At 45.4% G+C, this 14692-nt stretch overlaps 1 protein-coding gene across 28 annotated transcripts in view; it reads left to right on the forward strand.

Annotated features, from left to right (window-relative positions):
• KLC1 (kinesin light chain 1) overlaps window positions 1-14692 on the forward strand; it is a 58640-nt gene that overhangs the window by 36063 nt on the left and 7885 nt on the right. For 6 of the 28 annotated variants that reach the window (XM_089908250.1, XM_022575977.3, XM_022575976.3 and 3 more), the window contains 3 exons: window positions 33-141; window positions 3601-3762; window positions 10818-10948. In XM_089908250.1, the coding sequence (XP_089764376.1) occupies window positions 33-141; window positions 3601-3762; window positions 10818-10948 (402 nt within the window). Of the gene's footprint in view, window positions 1-32; window positions 142-3600; window positions 3763-8627; window positions 8679-9366; window positions 9957-10817; window positions 10949-14692 lie in introns of those variants that run through there. The other 22 variants (XM_022575986.3, XM_022575985.3, XM_022575989.3 and 19 more) reach the window with 14 other exon arrangements.

Genomic DNA, 14692 nt, shown 5'->3' on the forward strand with positions numbered 1-14692 from the left:
TATAGCTTTGTATGTCATATGCTTTCTTACAGTCCGACCGTTACAACTACTTTAAAAAACCTTGGGGCACTTTACAGACGTCAAGGCAAATTTGAAGCTGCAGAAACTCTGGAAGAAGCAGCCATGAGGTCACGCAAACAGGTCAGTCAGAAACCTTCTGTTTTTAACTTAGCCTTCTGCATTGATTGATTGATTGATTGTACGCGGGCCTCTCACTGTTGTGGCCCTTCCCGTTGCGGAGCACAGGCTCCGGACGCGCAGGCTCAGCGGCCATGGCTCACAGGGCCAGCCGCTCCGCGGCATGTGGGATCTTCCCGGACCGGGGCACGAACCCGTGTCCCCTGCATCGGCAGGTAGACTCTCAACCACTGCGCCACCAGGGAAGCCCTAGTCTTCCGTTTTTAACTTTGAGTTTAATGATTCTCTTTTACGAGACTACTGAAACCTTGATTTAGAAATAGAAAACGTTTACTGTTCTAGTTTGTACAAATAAACTTATATTGTTCAAGCGACAATATAATGTAAATATATGGTAAATGACACCAAAAGCACGAGCAACAAAAGCAAAAGTCAGATTCACCAAAATTAGAAACATTTGTGCGTTCAAGGACACTATCAAGAAGATGAAAAGACTCACGGAATGGGTGGACCTATTTGCAAATCACATCTCTGAGGAGGTCTAGTGTCCAGAATGTATAAAGACAAAAGGACCACCTAATTAAAAAACGAGCACAGGACCTGAATAGACATTTCTCTGAAGATGCTACACAACTGCCAACAAGAACATGGAAGGATGCTCAACGTCATGAGTCATCAGGGGAATGCAAATGAAAACCACAGTGAGGCACCACCACACACCCACTGGGATGGCTAGAATTCAAAACCAAAACAGAAATAGTAAGTGTCGAGGAGGAGGTGTAGAGACTGGAACCCTTGTGCGCTGCTGGTGGGGACGCAGAATGGTGCAGCTTCTGTAGAGAACAGCTTGGAGGTTCATCCAAAAGAGAAGCATAGAGTTCCTATCTGACCCTGCAAGTCCACTCCTAGGTATACACTGGAGAGAATGGAACACAGGTACTCAAAAGAAATACAGCCGGTTCTCGTTATTCATGGTACTTATGTTCTATAAAGTTGCTTTGAACACTGAATTAGCAAATACTGAACCATTGTTTCTAGGGAGATACAGAGTTATGTTCCTGGGAGCCTCTGGTCGCATTTACTTCAACCGATCAATACATAACCTTGTTCTAGGTGTGTTTCTGTTTAAAGACACCTTATTTAGTATATGTTGTTGATTCATTAGCATCGAGTTCATGGCCAGCAGCACTGTAACTTGTGCCTGAAGAGAGCTCATCTCTCCCCATAAGGCACACCCCAGCCTTCTTGCACTTAGGAACACCAGAGGACACTTTTTCACCGTTTTCAACAGTGAAATCACTGACCGAAATGCGGAAAACATGGCACCAGATGATTTAGACTCAGGGAGGGAGGATGCTTGTTTACATTATAAGGTGAAACAAGAAAGCAGAGTGTCACCTTGTTCGATCTTAGCTGAGGATGTGCGTGTCAGGTGACTCGAAGTTTTCTCCACTTCGTGTGTCTGTGAATGACCATGAAAGCACTGCGAGTGTTGATTTTAGGATTACAAATACGTTTTGGTCAGTAGGTGAATTAGCATATATGGCCTCCGTAAGTGATGAGGGTTGACTGCTCCTGTGCATATACGTTCGTGGCAGCGTTACTCTCAGTAGGCTGAACGAACACACAGACCCAGGTTCGTCGGTGGATGGATGGATACACGAGGTGATATATCCATGCGATGGAATACTATTTGGCAATAAGAAGGACTGCTGAAGCACTTTGCTTCATCAACTGAGGTATTTTAGTTATGCTGAAATACAGTTGTAAAGAACATACAGGAAAAAGGCTTAGTTCTTGCCCCTTAATTACCAGTTTTAGAGTAAGGAGTTAATGTATTACTGTGTATGTATATGCATATAAAGATGGCAGGTTTTGTTTTCTATTTTTAGTGCTGGAGGGACAGGTGTGGCTTTTTCCCCTGAATGGTGTGTGTGTAGCCTATTATGCAGTTGTTGGTTTAAAGCCACCTTTTGGCTGGGATTAAAGTTACCCATAGGTACCTTAGAATTTTTTCCTTCCAGAGATTCTGTGCAGAGGGATTAGAGAAGGCCCAGCATAGGTGTTGTCAGTGGTGCTCTCCTAGCTTGTGCCCTGCAGGAGCCCCTTTCTTGAGTCCTGTCGTCCTTCCCAGGTCTTTTGGCTCTGAGGGGCTACTGTTCAGGGGAGGGTGCCCTGGGTGTAGGCGGCGTGGGGTTCTGACTCGGCCGGCGGTCCGTGGTGCCCCTGCATCACCAGGCCTTGCTGTAGACCAGTGCCAGGCGGCGTTCATGCAGCCAGTGGGGTCTAGAGTCACGAGCTGCAGAGATGTTTAGAGAAAGGGGTGTCGCCGGTGGTTTGCTGAGCACAGCCCCTGCTGCGCCTGGGAGGGCCACGGTCCGCTTCACTGGAGGCCACCGCAGCGCATGGTCTGTTTGGGTATTGTGCCCCCTGAGGAGGAAACCCTCAGGGTCAGCGAAGGGGCAGTATTTGCATGAGCTGTTCAGGTTGAGATTCCATTTAGAACATAAGACATGCTGCACCTGGTCATCAGATGGTGCTGAAATGCACATGCACAACGTTTGCTGCTGGGTGTTAATCCAGTTATGTTTTCACTCAGATGTGTGTGGGGTGATTGTTGAGAAAGTAGGCGAGTGCTTGCCGCTGCTCATCGCTCTGTGGAGTAGGAAAGTTTGCTGTTAAAATGCCTTTTGTTAAATAAGTGGCTAATTTTTTTTTTTTGTGGTACGCGGGCCTCTCACTGTTGTGGCCTCTCCCATTGCGGAGCACAGGCTCTGGACGCACAGGCTCAGCGGCCATGGCTCACGGGCCCAGCCGCTCCGCGGCATGTGGGATCTTCCCGGACCGGGGCACGAACCCGTGTCCCCTGCATCGGCAGGCGGACTCTCAACCACTGCGCCACCAGGGAAGCCCTAGTGGCTAATTTTTAAAAATGTTATACTGAGAATAAAGTAATCCGTGAGTTTTCAACCATGTACTTATTTTGGAGGCATGGAACACCAGGCACTTAACGTTAAAGTGTCAAAAACTGGGCAGTTTCCCAGCATCTCACCATGAAACTTCCAAACATAGAGTAAAGTTGAGAGGATTTTATACCCGTGTACCGCCTCCTAGATTCAGTCACGAGCATGTCTCCCATCTATCCATCCTTCAGTCCTTTTTTTTTCTCCGATGCCTTTCAAAGTTGTATACCTCAGTACACTTCCTTTTAAATACTTCAGCGTGCACATCATAACCTGGAGCTCAGTATTTGTTTATAATTTTTTTAACATTTGAGGTAAAATTTACATACGGTGAAATGCACAAGTGTTAAGTGTACATTCGTGAGAATCACTGTTCTGATTTTTCCCTCCAATGTTTAAGAACTTTTTTTCCCCTAATATACATTTAGTTATCTTAGAAATTCCCAATAAAACTTAAGTGCTGATGGATCACACCCTTTTCCCCCTGCCTGGCTCGCAGGGTCTTGACAATGCTCACAAACAGAGAGTAGCTGAAGTGCTGAATGACCCTGAGAACATGGAGAAGCGGAGAAGCCGCGAGAGCCTCAGCGTGGATGTGGTCAAGTACGAGAGCGGCCCTGACGGAGGGGAGGAAGTGAGTATGAGCGTAGAGTGGAACGGGGTAAGTACAGTACACAGCGCGTGCTCAGCCCGTGCTGCGAGGCCCCGGGCAGCAGCCTGGGCCGTCTCCCACCGGGAGTGCTTTTTGGCATCTCCTGGCTTAACTGCTAGACAGCCTACTTTTCTCAAATTAAGTACGAATTAAGCTTTTTGTAAGTTCTTCTGCTAACACTGAAGTCTGTTATTTGTTTGAAGTAGCAATTTTCTTCTTTTTAGGAATCCATGAAAGCTGTTTGGCTTAACCTTGAGCACTTCAATGCTGATTGAGTGTCCTGGTTTTTAAAGCATAATCCATAATTTGGTTTTATTTTAATATTAGGATTAGTGTGGCAGATAACTAACTCGCTTTTTTAACTTACCCATTTTCATTGCTAACTTCAGTGCTCCTAATTTCACTGACGAGGCTGCTGTAGATTTTGTTAGAATTAATTTAAATACTTCCAAGGAAAAGGGTGATTCAGACAGGACTCTTCTGTAGAAGAGAACAGGTCAGGAGTGAGAATGTTAGGGTGGCTGCTCTTCACGTCCCAGCTCAGTCCACGGAGGGCCCAGCGGCTCACTGCTTTCCATGGTTACCTGCCGGAGGCTTTTGCGTCCCGAGCATGTGCCTCTATTAGAAACATCTCACCTCTGTGGCCAGGCTCTGCCTCTGCCTCTGTGGAAATTCTTAACACTGCTGTTTCTCCAGTATTGCCTTTTGGACATTTTCTTTCTAGTGAATTTTTGTAACACGTGGGTAATTTTTTTGTACATTGAGCTGGTGTCTTTGGAATTCTCCTTTTACGGGGGAGGGTTGAATGCAGGATTAGGTTTAATGCATTCAGTTGCAGTGTTGATTTTTTTGAAGTCACGTAATGCAATTTGATTAGTGGTAATTGTGCACATGTTTTTCCAAATGGTAGTTTGGGACTTTCTTATAGTCTATCTTTTTGAATCTATTTATTCTTTGGGATTTTCTACAGCTGTAGCAATTTGGTAAGGGTCAGCACTCTAGTTGACATTTGATACAGAATGTTGTTGGCCAAGCTTTAAGGGAGAGCATCTCTTTCGACTGTCTTTGCCTGGCAGCTCCCTTGCTTTGGTCTCCCTGCGCCAAGACAACCAGCCAGCATCTGCTTTGACCACTCACCGTCGGGCAGCCGCCCAGAGTGAAATGAGGGCGGCGCTGCCCTACTCGTGTCCGCGTCCAGCCCGCACTGTGTACTGTACTCGCCCCGTGGTGGCTGTTGTCTGCGTGCTTTGTGTAGAGGGCCCCTCCTTTCGCTGGTCTTCAGGAGCCAGGGGGCAGGGTTTGATCCTTTAGAATGAAGTTCTGGAGGAGCTTTCTCTTGAGACAGTATTTCTAGGTCAATCTTTCTATGAAATCACGTGAAAATAAAATTATTGCCATCTCAGAGTTCTATTACTGTCTTCAAGACTGAGACTTGGGGGTGAGGGAGAGCTGCTTTCGTTCCTCTGTGGAGGGGCGGGCGGGCGGGCGTCACGGTGCGGTGGGCAGAGGTGGGGACCCCCCCCCCATTCCTGCTCTCTGCCCTTCACCTCACATTTCCTCTCTCACTGTGGACATGCTGTCACTCAGGACACACACGCACATGCTGGGTGCTGGATACCTTTTTTTTTTTTTTTGCGGTACGCGAGCCTCTCACTGTTGTGGCCTCTCCCATTGCAGAGCACAGGCTCCGGACGCGCAGGCTCAGCGGCTGTGGCTCACAGACCCAGCCACTCCGCGGCATGTGGGATCTTCCCGAACCGGGGCACGAACCTCTGTCCCCTGCATCGACAGGCAGACTCTCAACCACTGCACCACCCGGGAAGCCCTGGATACCTTTTTACTTGACTTTTAGACACTAGCGACTCTGCATCTTTGACAGAATCCACTCCAGGGCGCTTCGCCTGGGCTGGATCCAGTTGACTGAAAGAATCTAGATTGCAGGTCATCCAGTGCAGCGGTTCCTAAACTCACTTTGAGCAGCAGAAGGAACCCTCCCTTCAGATGAGGCTTATGTGAAGCAGTGAGTAAATAGAGAACTGCTTGGGTTAACCAGGGAGGGACAGTCGAGAGCTGGCGCCTGAGGCCACCGCTCAGACCAGCACTGCCCCCAGACGGGAGGCCTTGGCTCTTAGACTGGTTTCCTTTGGGAGCTCTGAGGCTCTGAGAAGTTAGTGCTGCTCTTCCAACACTTGACTGGAGTTTTATTTTCAAAGCATGCATTTATAAAAGAGGCAGGAAGGGCAGTATGCACCCTTAGGTGGTGTTTGGTTTTTTTAACATCTCTTTTGGAGTATAATTGCTTTACAATGTTGTGTTAGTTTTTGCTGTATAACAAAGTGAGTCAGCTATACATATACACGTATCCCGTATCTCCTCCCTATCCCACCCCTCTAGGTGGTCACAGAGCATCGAGCTGATCTCCCTGTGCTATGCAGCTGCTTCCCACTAGCTATCTATTTTACATTTGGTAGTGTATATAAGCCCATGCCACTCTCTCACTTCATCTCAGCTTACCCTTCTCCCTCCCCATGTCCTCAAGTCCATTCTCTGTGCCTGCGTCTTTACTCCTGTCCTGCCCCTACGTTCATTAGAACCATTTTTTTTCAGATTCCATATATATGTGTTAGCATATGGTATTTGTTTTTTCTCTTTCTGACTTACTTCAGTCTGTATGGCAGACTCTGGGTCCATCCACCTCACTACAAATAGCTCAATTTCGTTTCTTTTTCTGGCTGAGTAATATTCCATTGTATGTATGTGCCACGTCTTCTTTATCCATTCGTCTACCCTTAGGTGCTCTTTAGATTCAGCTTTGTTGAGGTATAATTGTGTGCAACCAGAGGAGCCCATTTTAAGTTCACCTTGGTTTAGAGGCTCACACACTGCTGTCCTCACATTATCTCTGTCCAGGTGTGAGGATAAAATGTTTAATGCTGTCTCTGCATGACTGCAGATTTCCCTGGGATTACAGGGCAAGCAGATTAAGCATTGTTGCTATTTGCAGCCACTTTCCTGTGTGCATCAAGATTTTCTCTGTTATGCAGTCAAGATAAAAGATAAAAATAAATTGGGAGTTGAGGTGGGCGCTGAGGCTGGACCTGTCTGTAACTTCACGTTCAGATCACAGGTTCTCTAAGGCAGCCTCATTGTTCTTACTTGTTTACTTTAATCATAAGAACTTGTTACCCGTTTATAATGAGAAAATGCTGTTTAGGTTTTATTTTATATTGGGGTTCTACATTAGATTTTAATTTTTTAAAAAAGGATTTCAGCGCTCCTTATAAAGTTTGGAAACCACTGCTGTAGGGAAAGTGCTGAGCTGCTCTGTTGGGAAGATGCACACAACCCTCACTTGGGTTTTCACAAACATTTTCACAAGACACTAGGCGCAGGCCTTCTCAACATTCAGAAATAACATGGACCACAAAGGGCAGTGTGGTCAAAGACAAGACAAACTAGGTTATATAATAGTTACTCCCCGCAGATACTGCAAGTCTGGATCAGCAGAGAACTGAATTGTATGCTATTAAGATATAAGAAACGTAAGGCTCCTGGACATATTCTAATTCACGTGAAGTTTCTGGATGAGATTCTTGACATGGTAGATAATTTGTTTAGGGAAGTACAATTCTGTTCTTTTTCTATGTACCATATAGAGATCATAATTGAAGTACTTGAAAATGTAACTTCATCAAATGTTATTTTTGTGTAAACTGTTCAGATCGAAAAGTCACTGTCGAGATAAGTCTCTTACGGTCCTGCTTCTAAAGATGCAGGTGCTCTGTGCATAGTGACCCTTTCTGGGTAAACTTGACTTCACGTTAACTGTGAGACGCACATGTGTCAGTCACCAGGACCCAGGTCCCCACTGGGCCACGCAGGAGCCTTGGGGCTGCTGTAATTAAGGAGTTGCCTTTGCAGCGGTCCCACTAGGCCACCAGGAAACATCACACGTCTTACATTCTGAGCGGAACCTGCGCTGGCCTTTCTGTTTTCAGAGGGCCAGTTCTCTACTGGGGTCCTTCTGAAGTAGCCCCACCACTATGTCCCCATCCTTTTCGTACTGCTCCCCATGTTAATATTTCTAAAAGCTTTTAATACACTAAACTCTTTCCCAGGATTACTGGTAATGAGGTAGCTGTTAATTAGAAATAATGTTATTTTTTAAAAATAAAAATTAAACTAGGAAGACAACTAGAATAGACCAAAAAAGAATTTAAAAACACCAAATCACCTGAAATCCATAGATGATAATCACTGCCATATAATTCTTCACCAATACATTATACTGTTAATTTTTGTTCAGAAACCCAGTTTTTTGATGCAGATACTCTTTCACGGCAGTGTAACGATCTAGACTCTTCTGAAAGTGTTGGGATACAGTGAAACCTCCCAACCCTGTAGTCTGTTTTGAGTAGAAATCCACCTTGTTTGGGTGGGTTTGTGCTGTCCTTCCTGCTGGTTCTCAGGGGCCAGGTTCCCAGCTGGTGAGAGCAAGGAGGGCAGGCAGACCTACCTGCTCCAGCGCCCCACTTCCCCTCCAGGTGCTGCTCCCGCAGCCCAGCCCAGCCTGCCTTGCGGGGGGGGGGGGGGGGTGGAGAGTGAGTGTGTGTGGATGAGTGTATGAAATGCCCTTGGAGTCTGACTGAAATTACTCTTCCATATTCTGCGGGGTGTCTAGTACAGGAATATTACAAATAGTGCTACTAAAGAGTAGCACTGAATTTTGAAATGAACACAAGGAGTTGTACCATTTATAGAATTATATTAACATCTTAGCATTCTATTTCTAAAGAGCAGCAAGAACTTGTGTTTTCTTGTCCTCCCAGCATTGGTGGGGAGTTGGTAACAAGTTTTATTTTTCCATTTTAAAGATGAGAAAGATGAAGCTCGGGCTGGTTAAATGACTTGCTCAGCGTCGCATGGTGAGTCAGCGCGGGCGGGGCTCAGGTCCCCGCGGTCTGGGGCTTCCAATCTGCCGGGACCCAGGATGCGTTGCTGCTTCGGAAATCCTTTTTCTAGTTAATTTTATTTTGGATTATCAACTGCATGTTTAAAATGTGCTATAAACTTGAAAAGTCAGTGTTTCTTAACATTTCTGAAATGTCTAAAATGTTAGTGTTCTTCAGAGAAAGTCCTTTCTGATTTCAGAGAGAACTTTATAGTTTAGCTGTATGCAAGAGGATTTCTGATAAAGTTAAGTCTTTAATGAGTGCACTCTTCCTGTGCATAGCGATCTTTCTTTTGGTCACTGTCGATGGTTTTTGTTTCAGAATCTCCTTATGTACAGTAACTTGAAAACCTTTTTATTGTAAGTATCAAGGAGATTTCTAGCACGGTGCCAGTCCGTGCTCTAAAAATGTTGAATTTTATTTTATTGAGGATTAGGAGTGATTTTAGTCTAGATTATGTAAAATGTAACGTAAGGTCCAGTACCTGTTTCATACGGGGCTGACAGGAGCAGACAGAAGGTAATTCCAAATACTAAAGCGGTAAAAATGCTGCTTAGACTTTGTGACCTAGAAATACTGTAAGCCAAGCTGTGTTGCGTGGAAACTGGCTCTTTTCTCATGAGTTTCACCTGGGCTTTCTCTCTCCGTTTCTGTCTAACAGGCCTAGCTGCCCTGTGTGACACTCACACTGTCTCCTGCATGATGGGCGGCATCTCCTCCAGCTTTTCTTCTCTCTCCAGTGCTGACTGCTGTGTTTAGCAATCCCCTAGGATTCTTGTCAGAGCTACACCTCTCTGTGACTGGCCATTCCTTTGGTGCTGCTGTCCTTTTGGGGGGTTCCTTATCTCTGTATACATGTAGCTTTGCCAGATATGTACTTAGTAATATAAACTGTGTTAATAAAACCATTTACTGTGTAATACATGAGTTTAAAAACTAAGAGCAATTAGCTGTTCACTTTGATAAGAGGTAGTTAGTAGTATCCCCCAGGTGTTACTGCAATGGCATGATGGTGACTGTGACACTACCTAGGCTGTCAGAGTAGGGCATGTGCTGCTCCTGTCGCGTTTGGAGACCTGGTGGGACCACCCTGGGCTCTGGGCGCTCCCCTTAGGATCGTGCTCAAGTAGAATTTGCTGTGTAGTCTTTGTGTGAAATTTTGGCAATTCTGCTTTTCTCTACTAATCTTTAAGTGTTCAGTGATTTGTGTATTTGTGTCTTTCTAACTTCTAATAAACTCACTCCAACTGACCTGTGTCTTGGTGTCTGTCTGCTTGGTAGACCTTCTCATTCTTTCCATGGAATGCAGCATTGCCGTAGCTTCTAGAAGTGGTGGGGCTACTGTTAATCTTACTAAATGATTCATTCTGAGAATAAAAGTTGTTCTATACACATTTTTTTCACTCGGTGTATTTGATTTTCATATCCAGATGCTGCCAAGTGTTTCACTTATTAATGTCTGAATCAGTTATATGAAAGCTGGGCACTCTTTCACTTGCTTCCTACAAGGCATCTAAGGATTTTTAGTTATTTGTATAGAATGAACGTATTGTTCAATTTTCCCACTACATTTATAATCAACATTTAATAAAACTGTCCTATAAAACTTAATGAAGAAACAGTATATCTAGTGCATGTAGATGAAATTGTTAAAAGGAAGTTGCCTATGTCAAACCTAAATGTTTTAGGTCCTGTACTGTTTCATGGACCAGATGCTTCCATATTTATTAAACATGGAGTTTGATTTTGGTGATCTTCCTAGAAGCTGCCTTAATTTCCTTGAGTCTTTCTGTGTATCTTTTGTTTCAAAACGGTAATATAATTAATTTTCCTTTGGGGATTTTACTACTTTTGTTTGAATGAGCTTTTTCATGTTCAAAGGTTTTCATATTCATTGGATTATCTTTCATGAAATTCAAAATGGATAGATTTCTATTTAAAGTGTATTTACATACATGGCGAATTGATAATTTCTGTAGGAATCACATTACCAGCAAGTCACAGACCGGCAGGTCAACCACCATGTGAATTCTTGTTTTCATTTAGCTTTGTCTCTTGCGGGTTGGGAGGGAGAACCGTGTGGCGCTTCACATTTGTTCACGTTTTTTTCAGGATGGCACTGGATCTTTAAAACGCAGTGGTTCCTTTAGCAAACTCCGGGCTTCAATTAGACGCAGCAGTGAGAAGCTGGTTAGGAAGCTGAAGGGAGGAGGTTCACGAGACAGTGAGCCAAAGGACCCTGGGTAACTATCGCCGCCCCCGCCTGCCCGCCCTTCTCGCCCGTAGACCTCAGAGCTGCGTTCCTGCCTGCTTCCCACATGGTAGCAGTGCAGAGGGTTAGTAGCTGCAGTCCGACTTTTGCCCAGGTTAGGTTGAGAAAAAATTGTGAAATTTCCTGCTTAGAGGCTAAAAGAGCTGAAGCCTTCGAAAGAAATTTATGGAATTCTTTGATTTTGTTACATGTTCAAAGAAAGCCTTAGCAGTGGAAAGTAAGAATTTAATATTAAAATATTGAGCATATTAACTTGTTTTCTCTAAGTATGCATTATTCATTTTTAAAACCAGCATTAGCTTAAATCCTTTAAAGTTAGTTTTAATCTTTTAAAATCAAACGCCAGCTATGACTATATTCAATCTCATCATACAGGTGTTACTATAGGAAGAAAAATGGTTTAAATAGAAGGATGACAATTTCAAGACTTTTGTTATAATGAGTTTCTTTAGGAGATTTAAAAAACCTTAGGTTTTGCATGTGTTTAGAAAAGGGTCTCTTCAGTCATGAGTCTTTTAGGGTCTTTTGAACAATAACTTTTAAGTTATCAAAGGAATTTGATTCTGAGATATTCCTTGCTTTTTATGAGGTTCGCCAGAGGAAGGGTTCTTTGTCCTTCTCTGTTAGTGTTAACAAATTGCCCTGCTTTCTGGGTTATTTCTGGTGTAAACGGCTTCCTGGTTTTGGATGCGTTTCTCACAGAAGCACTGTATTGTACTGTCAGCTGTTTGTGAAACTCCGCCTCCCTAAAATGTACCTGTTTTGTAAAGGTAGATTCTTACCTTAGTATGACTGTTTTCAAGTATTTCACTTTAAGTTCTGTAAGAACCCTAATGTGTCAGGACTGAGACCGAGCTCCTTTGGGTAACGCATGGGAGCATAAAGGTAGGTGCTTTTACAGTTCGCTTTGCTGTCTGTAAGGCATGTCCCGCCTCATTCCTCTTGTCATCAGTTGGGGCCTGACTCCCGAGACCCCTGGGGTCGCCCAGCCCGGCTCTCTGCCCCGCGCCTCACCCGCACCTGTGGGGAGAGGGGCTTGGCTTGCCCTTAGCTCTGCCCCCACATCTCTGCTGGCGAGGGACTTGCTTCCCGATGGCTTTGGAGGCAAGAGGAGCAGTTGGATGTTTATATGTTGCCACTGCCCCCTTCTCAGAAATGCCTGCGATCTGCAGAGGGAGTTTCCCGCGCTCCGCCCACGTCCGGTGTGAAGTCGCCAGAAGCTGCGGTGTTGGAAGCCACTGGGGGCTTCAGCGGGCGCGTGGGGCGTCGGCCCTGCCTGGGAGGGGGCATGTGCGCGCTGCCTTAGGGAAGTGGGTCCTAAAGTGCCCTTGTTTGGTTTCCAGAGCTAAAGTGATAGGGTGCTGTCTGGCCTCTCACAGCGTGGGGAGGGGCTGAGCAGATTGCTGGGCCCGCTGAGTCCCCGTCCTGACCCTTCGGCGTGTCTCATGCGTCAAGTGAGGGCGCGTCACGCGCTCTGTGCCGTGCAGGCCGTTGGCCAGTTCTGCCAGGGCAGACGCACTGTGGCCTGGGGTTCTGGATGTCTCGGAGCTCGTTAGGGCAGCGTCCAACTCTGGCACCGAGTCCTGGACGCGGCAGAGCTCACAGTTTCTCCTTCTTCACGTCTTTCTGTCTTTCCCGTGACGCCGCGTGTGTGGACGCTCCCCAGTACGGATGTTCACGGCGCTAAGAACACTTTGCCAGCTTGACCTGATGAAAAGTAGACCCACACACTTGCATATATTACCAGTTTTCCCATGTGATGTTATTTGGGTTGATATCTTACTAAACTTTTTGAAAAACTAAATAATTTAGAAAGTTTATCCCATCAAATGCATGAAACAAAGTAATCTTTCCAGGTAAGAGCAGCAATCTTTATTAACTAGACCAGTGGCTCTCAAACTGGAGCATGCCTCAGCGTCTCCTGGAGGGTTCCTAAAACAGACCGCAAGGCCCACCCCTGCGTTTCTGATGCAGTGGGGCTGGGGGTGGGGTGGGGGGGGGCAGGGCGAATTTGCCTTTCTAGCAAGTTCCCCGGGTAGCGCCAGCGCTGCTGGGTGGGCCACGTTGTGAGAATCACTGACGTGGGTGCCCCGGGAGCAGGGTCTGCAGCCTGCAGTGGGCACAGCTCCAGGGAAGCACTGGGCTGCTTGATGGTCTGGGCACCACGGGCTTCAGTGAGAGTGTGGGTGCGATTCCGAAGAGTCACTGATGGGGCAACTTGTTCTTCCACTTCACCTTGTAAAGAAAAGGAAGTTTGAGGACAAAGTTTGTGTACCTTTCTTAGGAAAAGGTAGCTGGCCAATTAAGTAACAGAATAATTAAATATGGCAGAATCTAATTCACTGGTGATTTGGTTTGATTTTGTCCTTTGTTCTTCAGTGGTTCTGAAGAGAGGAAAACCTGTCCAGAGCTCTGGCAACATTTGTGTGGGGTTCATTGGGATGTTTTTGTCTTGTCCTAGGTGGGAAGTTTGGGGAGTGAGTTCTGTAATACTTGGGGATGAGCCAATTAAGGTTTTGCTTTTAGAGTAGTTTGTTTAGTGAGAGCTCAGTAAGCGCCTGCTGTTTGCCTGGCACTGTGCCTGTGGTGCTGGCGGCCATGCGTCCATCACGTGGACCTTTGGTCCCTGCAGCTGGTGCGCGCGCACGTGTGTGTATGTGTGTGTGTGTGTGTGTGTCTGTGTCTGGTTGTGCTCAGCCTTCACACCTGTGCTTCACCCTTGCAGCCATGCCCTCAGCTTGTAAATAATAGTGGTCACTGTTGATTTCATAGTAGTTAAAATTCAGAATTACTGATCCTATTATAAACATTTAAAAATAACCCTTCATATTGGTTCTTTTAGCTTTAAAAGAGAAGGTGGCTTTGTTTGAGGTCATCCGTGGTGGCAGTAAGCAATTACAGTAATTTTACGACTGTCTATAAGTTTAGATTATAGGTAATTTGTAAGATATTTTATTAAGTATTTTAAAGGTGTTAAACGGGAGAAAAAAGTAAAAATATATATATATATATATATATATATATAAATCAGTATGTTTTTTGTAAATGTAAAGCCATGAAATATGTTTTAAATTTTGGTTTCTGAGCAGAGAAATACTAGCCTTAGAGTTTATTTTACTAATAAAAAATTATTTTTGCCTAGTTTTAATATAGAAAAATCTACAAAATACAGAATATATTTATGCATTTGATCTTAATAGTGAGCTTTGAGGGTCTCTCTTTTTTTTAATATTTATTTATTTGGTTGCGCTGGGTCTTAGTTGTGGCCGGTGGGCTCCTTAGTTGCGGCATGCATGTGGGATCTAGTTCCCCGACCAGGGATGGAACCCGGGTCCCCTACATTGGGAGCGCAGAGCCTTACCCACTGTGCCACCAGGGAAGTCCCTTGAGGGTCTCTCTCTGACGCGATCACTTAGGGGCAAGGTTTACGGGAGTCGTTGAGGATCCCTTCCTGAAACTCATCTCAGGAGGCTCCTCGGGCTCCCACGCCGAAGTCAGCGGGTGGCATTGGCAGAGCCCCTCTGCTCCTATAGGAGCCAGGTTTTAACAAGTGAAACTGCAGCGACACTGGCTTTATGGGGCTCGAAGATAAACTTTTTGCTGAGAAAGACGCAGAGGAACTTCGCTTTTTTCTGCTGGGTACAATAGAGTAGATCTGGGTTGTACGTGTATCCCAGTGGGTATCCCAGTCTGGGCGAGATAAAGGTCTCCTCTC

The sequence above is a fragment of the Delphinapterus leucas genome, chromosome 2 (genome assembly GCF_059928025.1).
Source record: "Delphinapterus leucas isolate spDelLeu-1000000601 "Yukka" chromosome 2, BTC_Dleu_Yukka2, whole genome shotgun sequence".
Taxonomy (NCBI): Eukaryota; Metazoa; Chordata; class Mammalia; order Artiodactyla; family Monodontidae; genus Delphinapterus; species Delphinapterus leucas.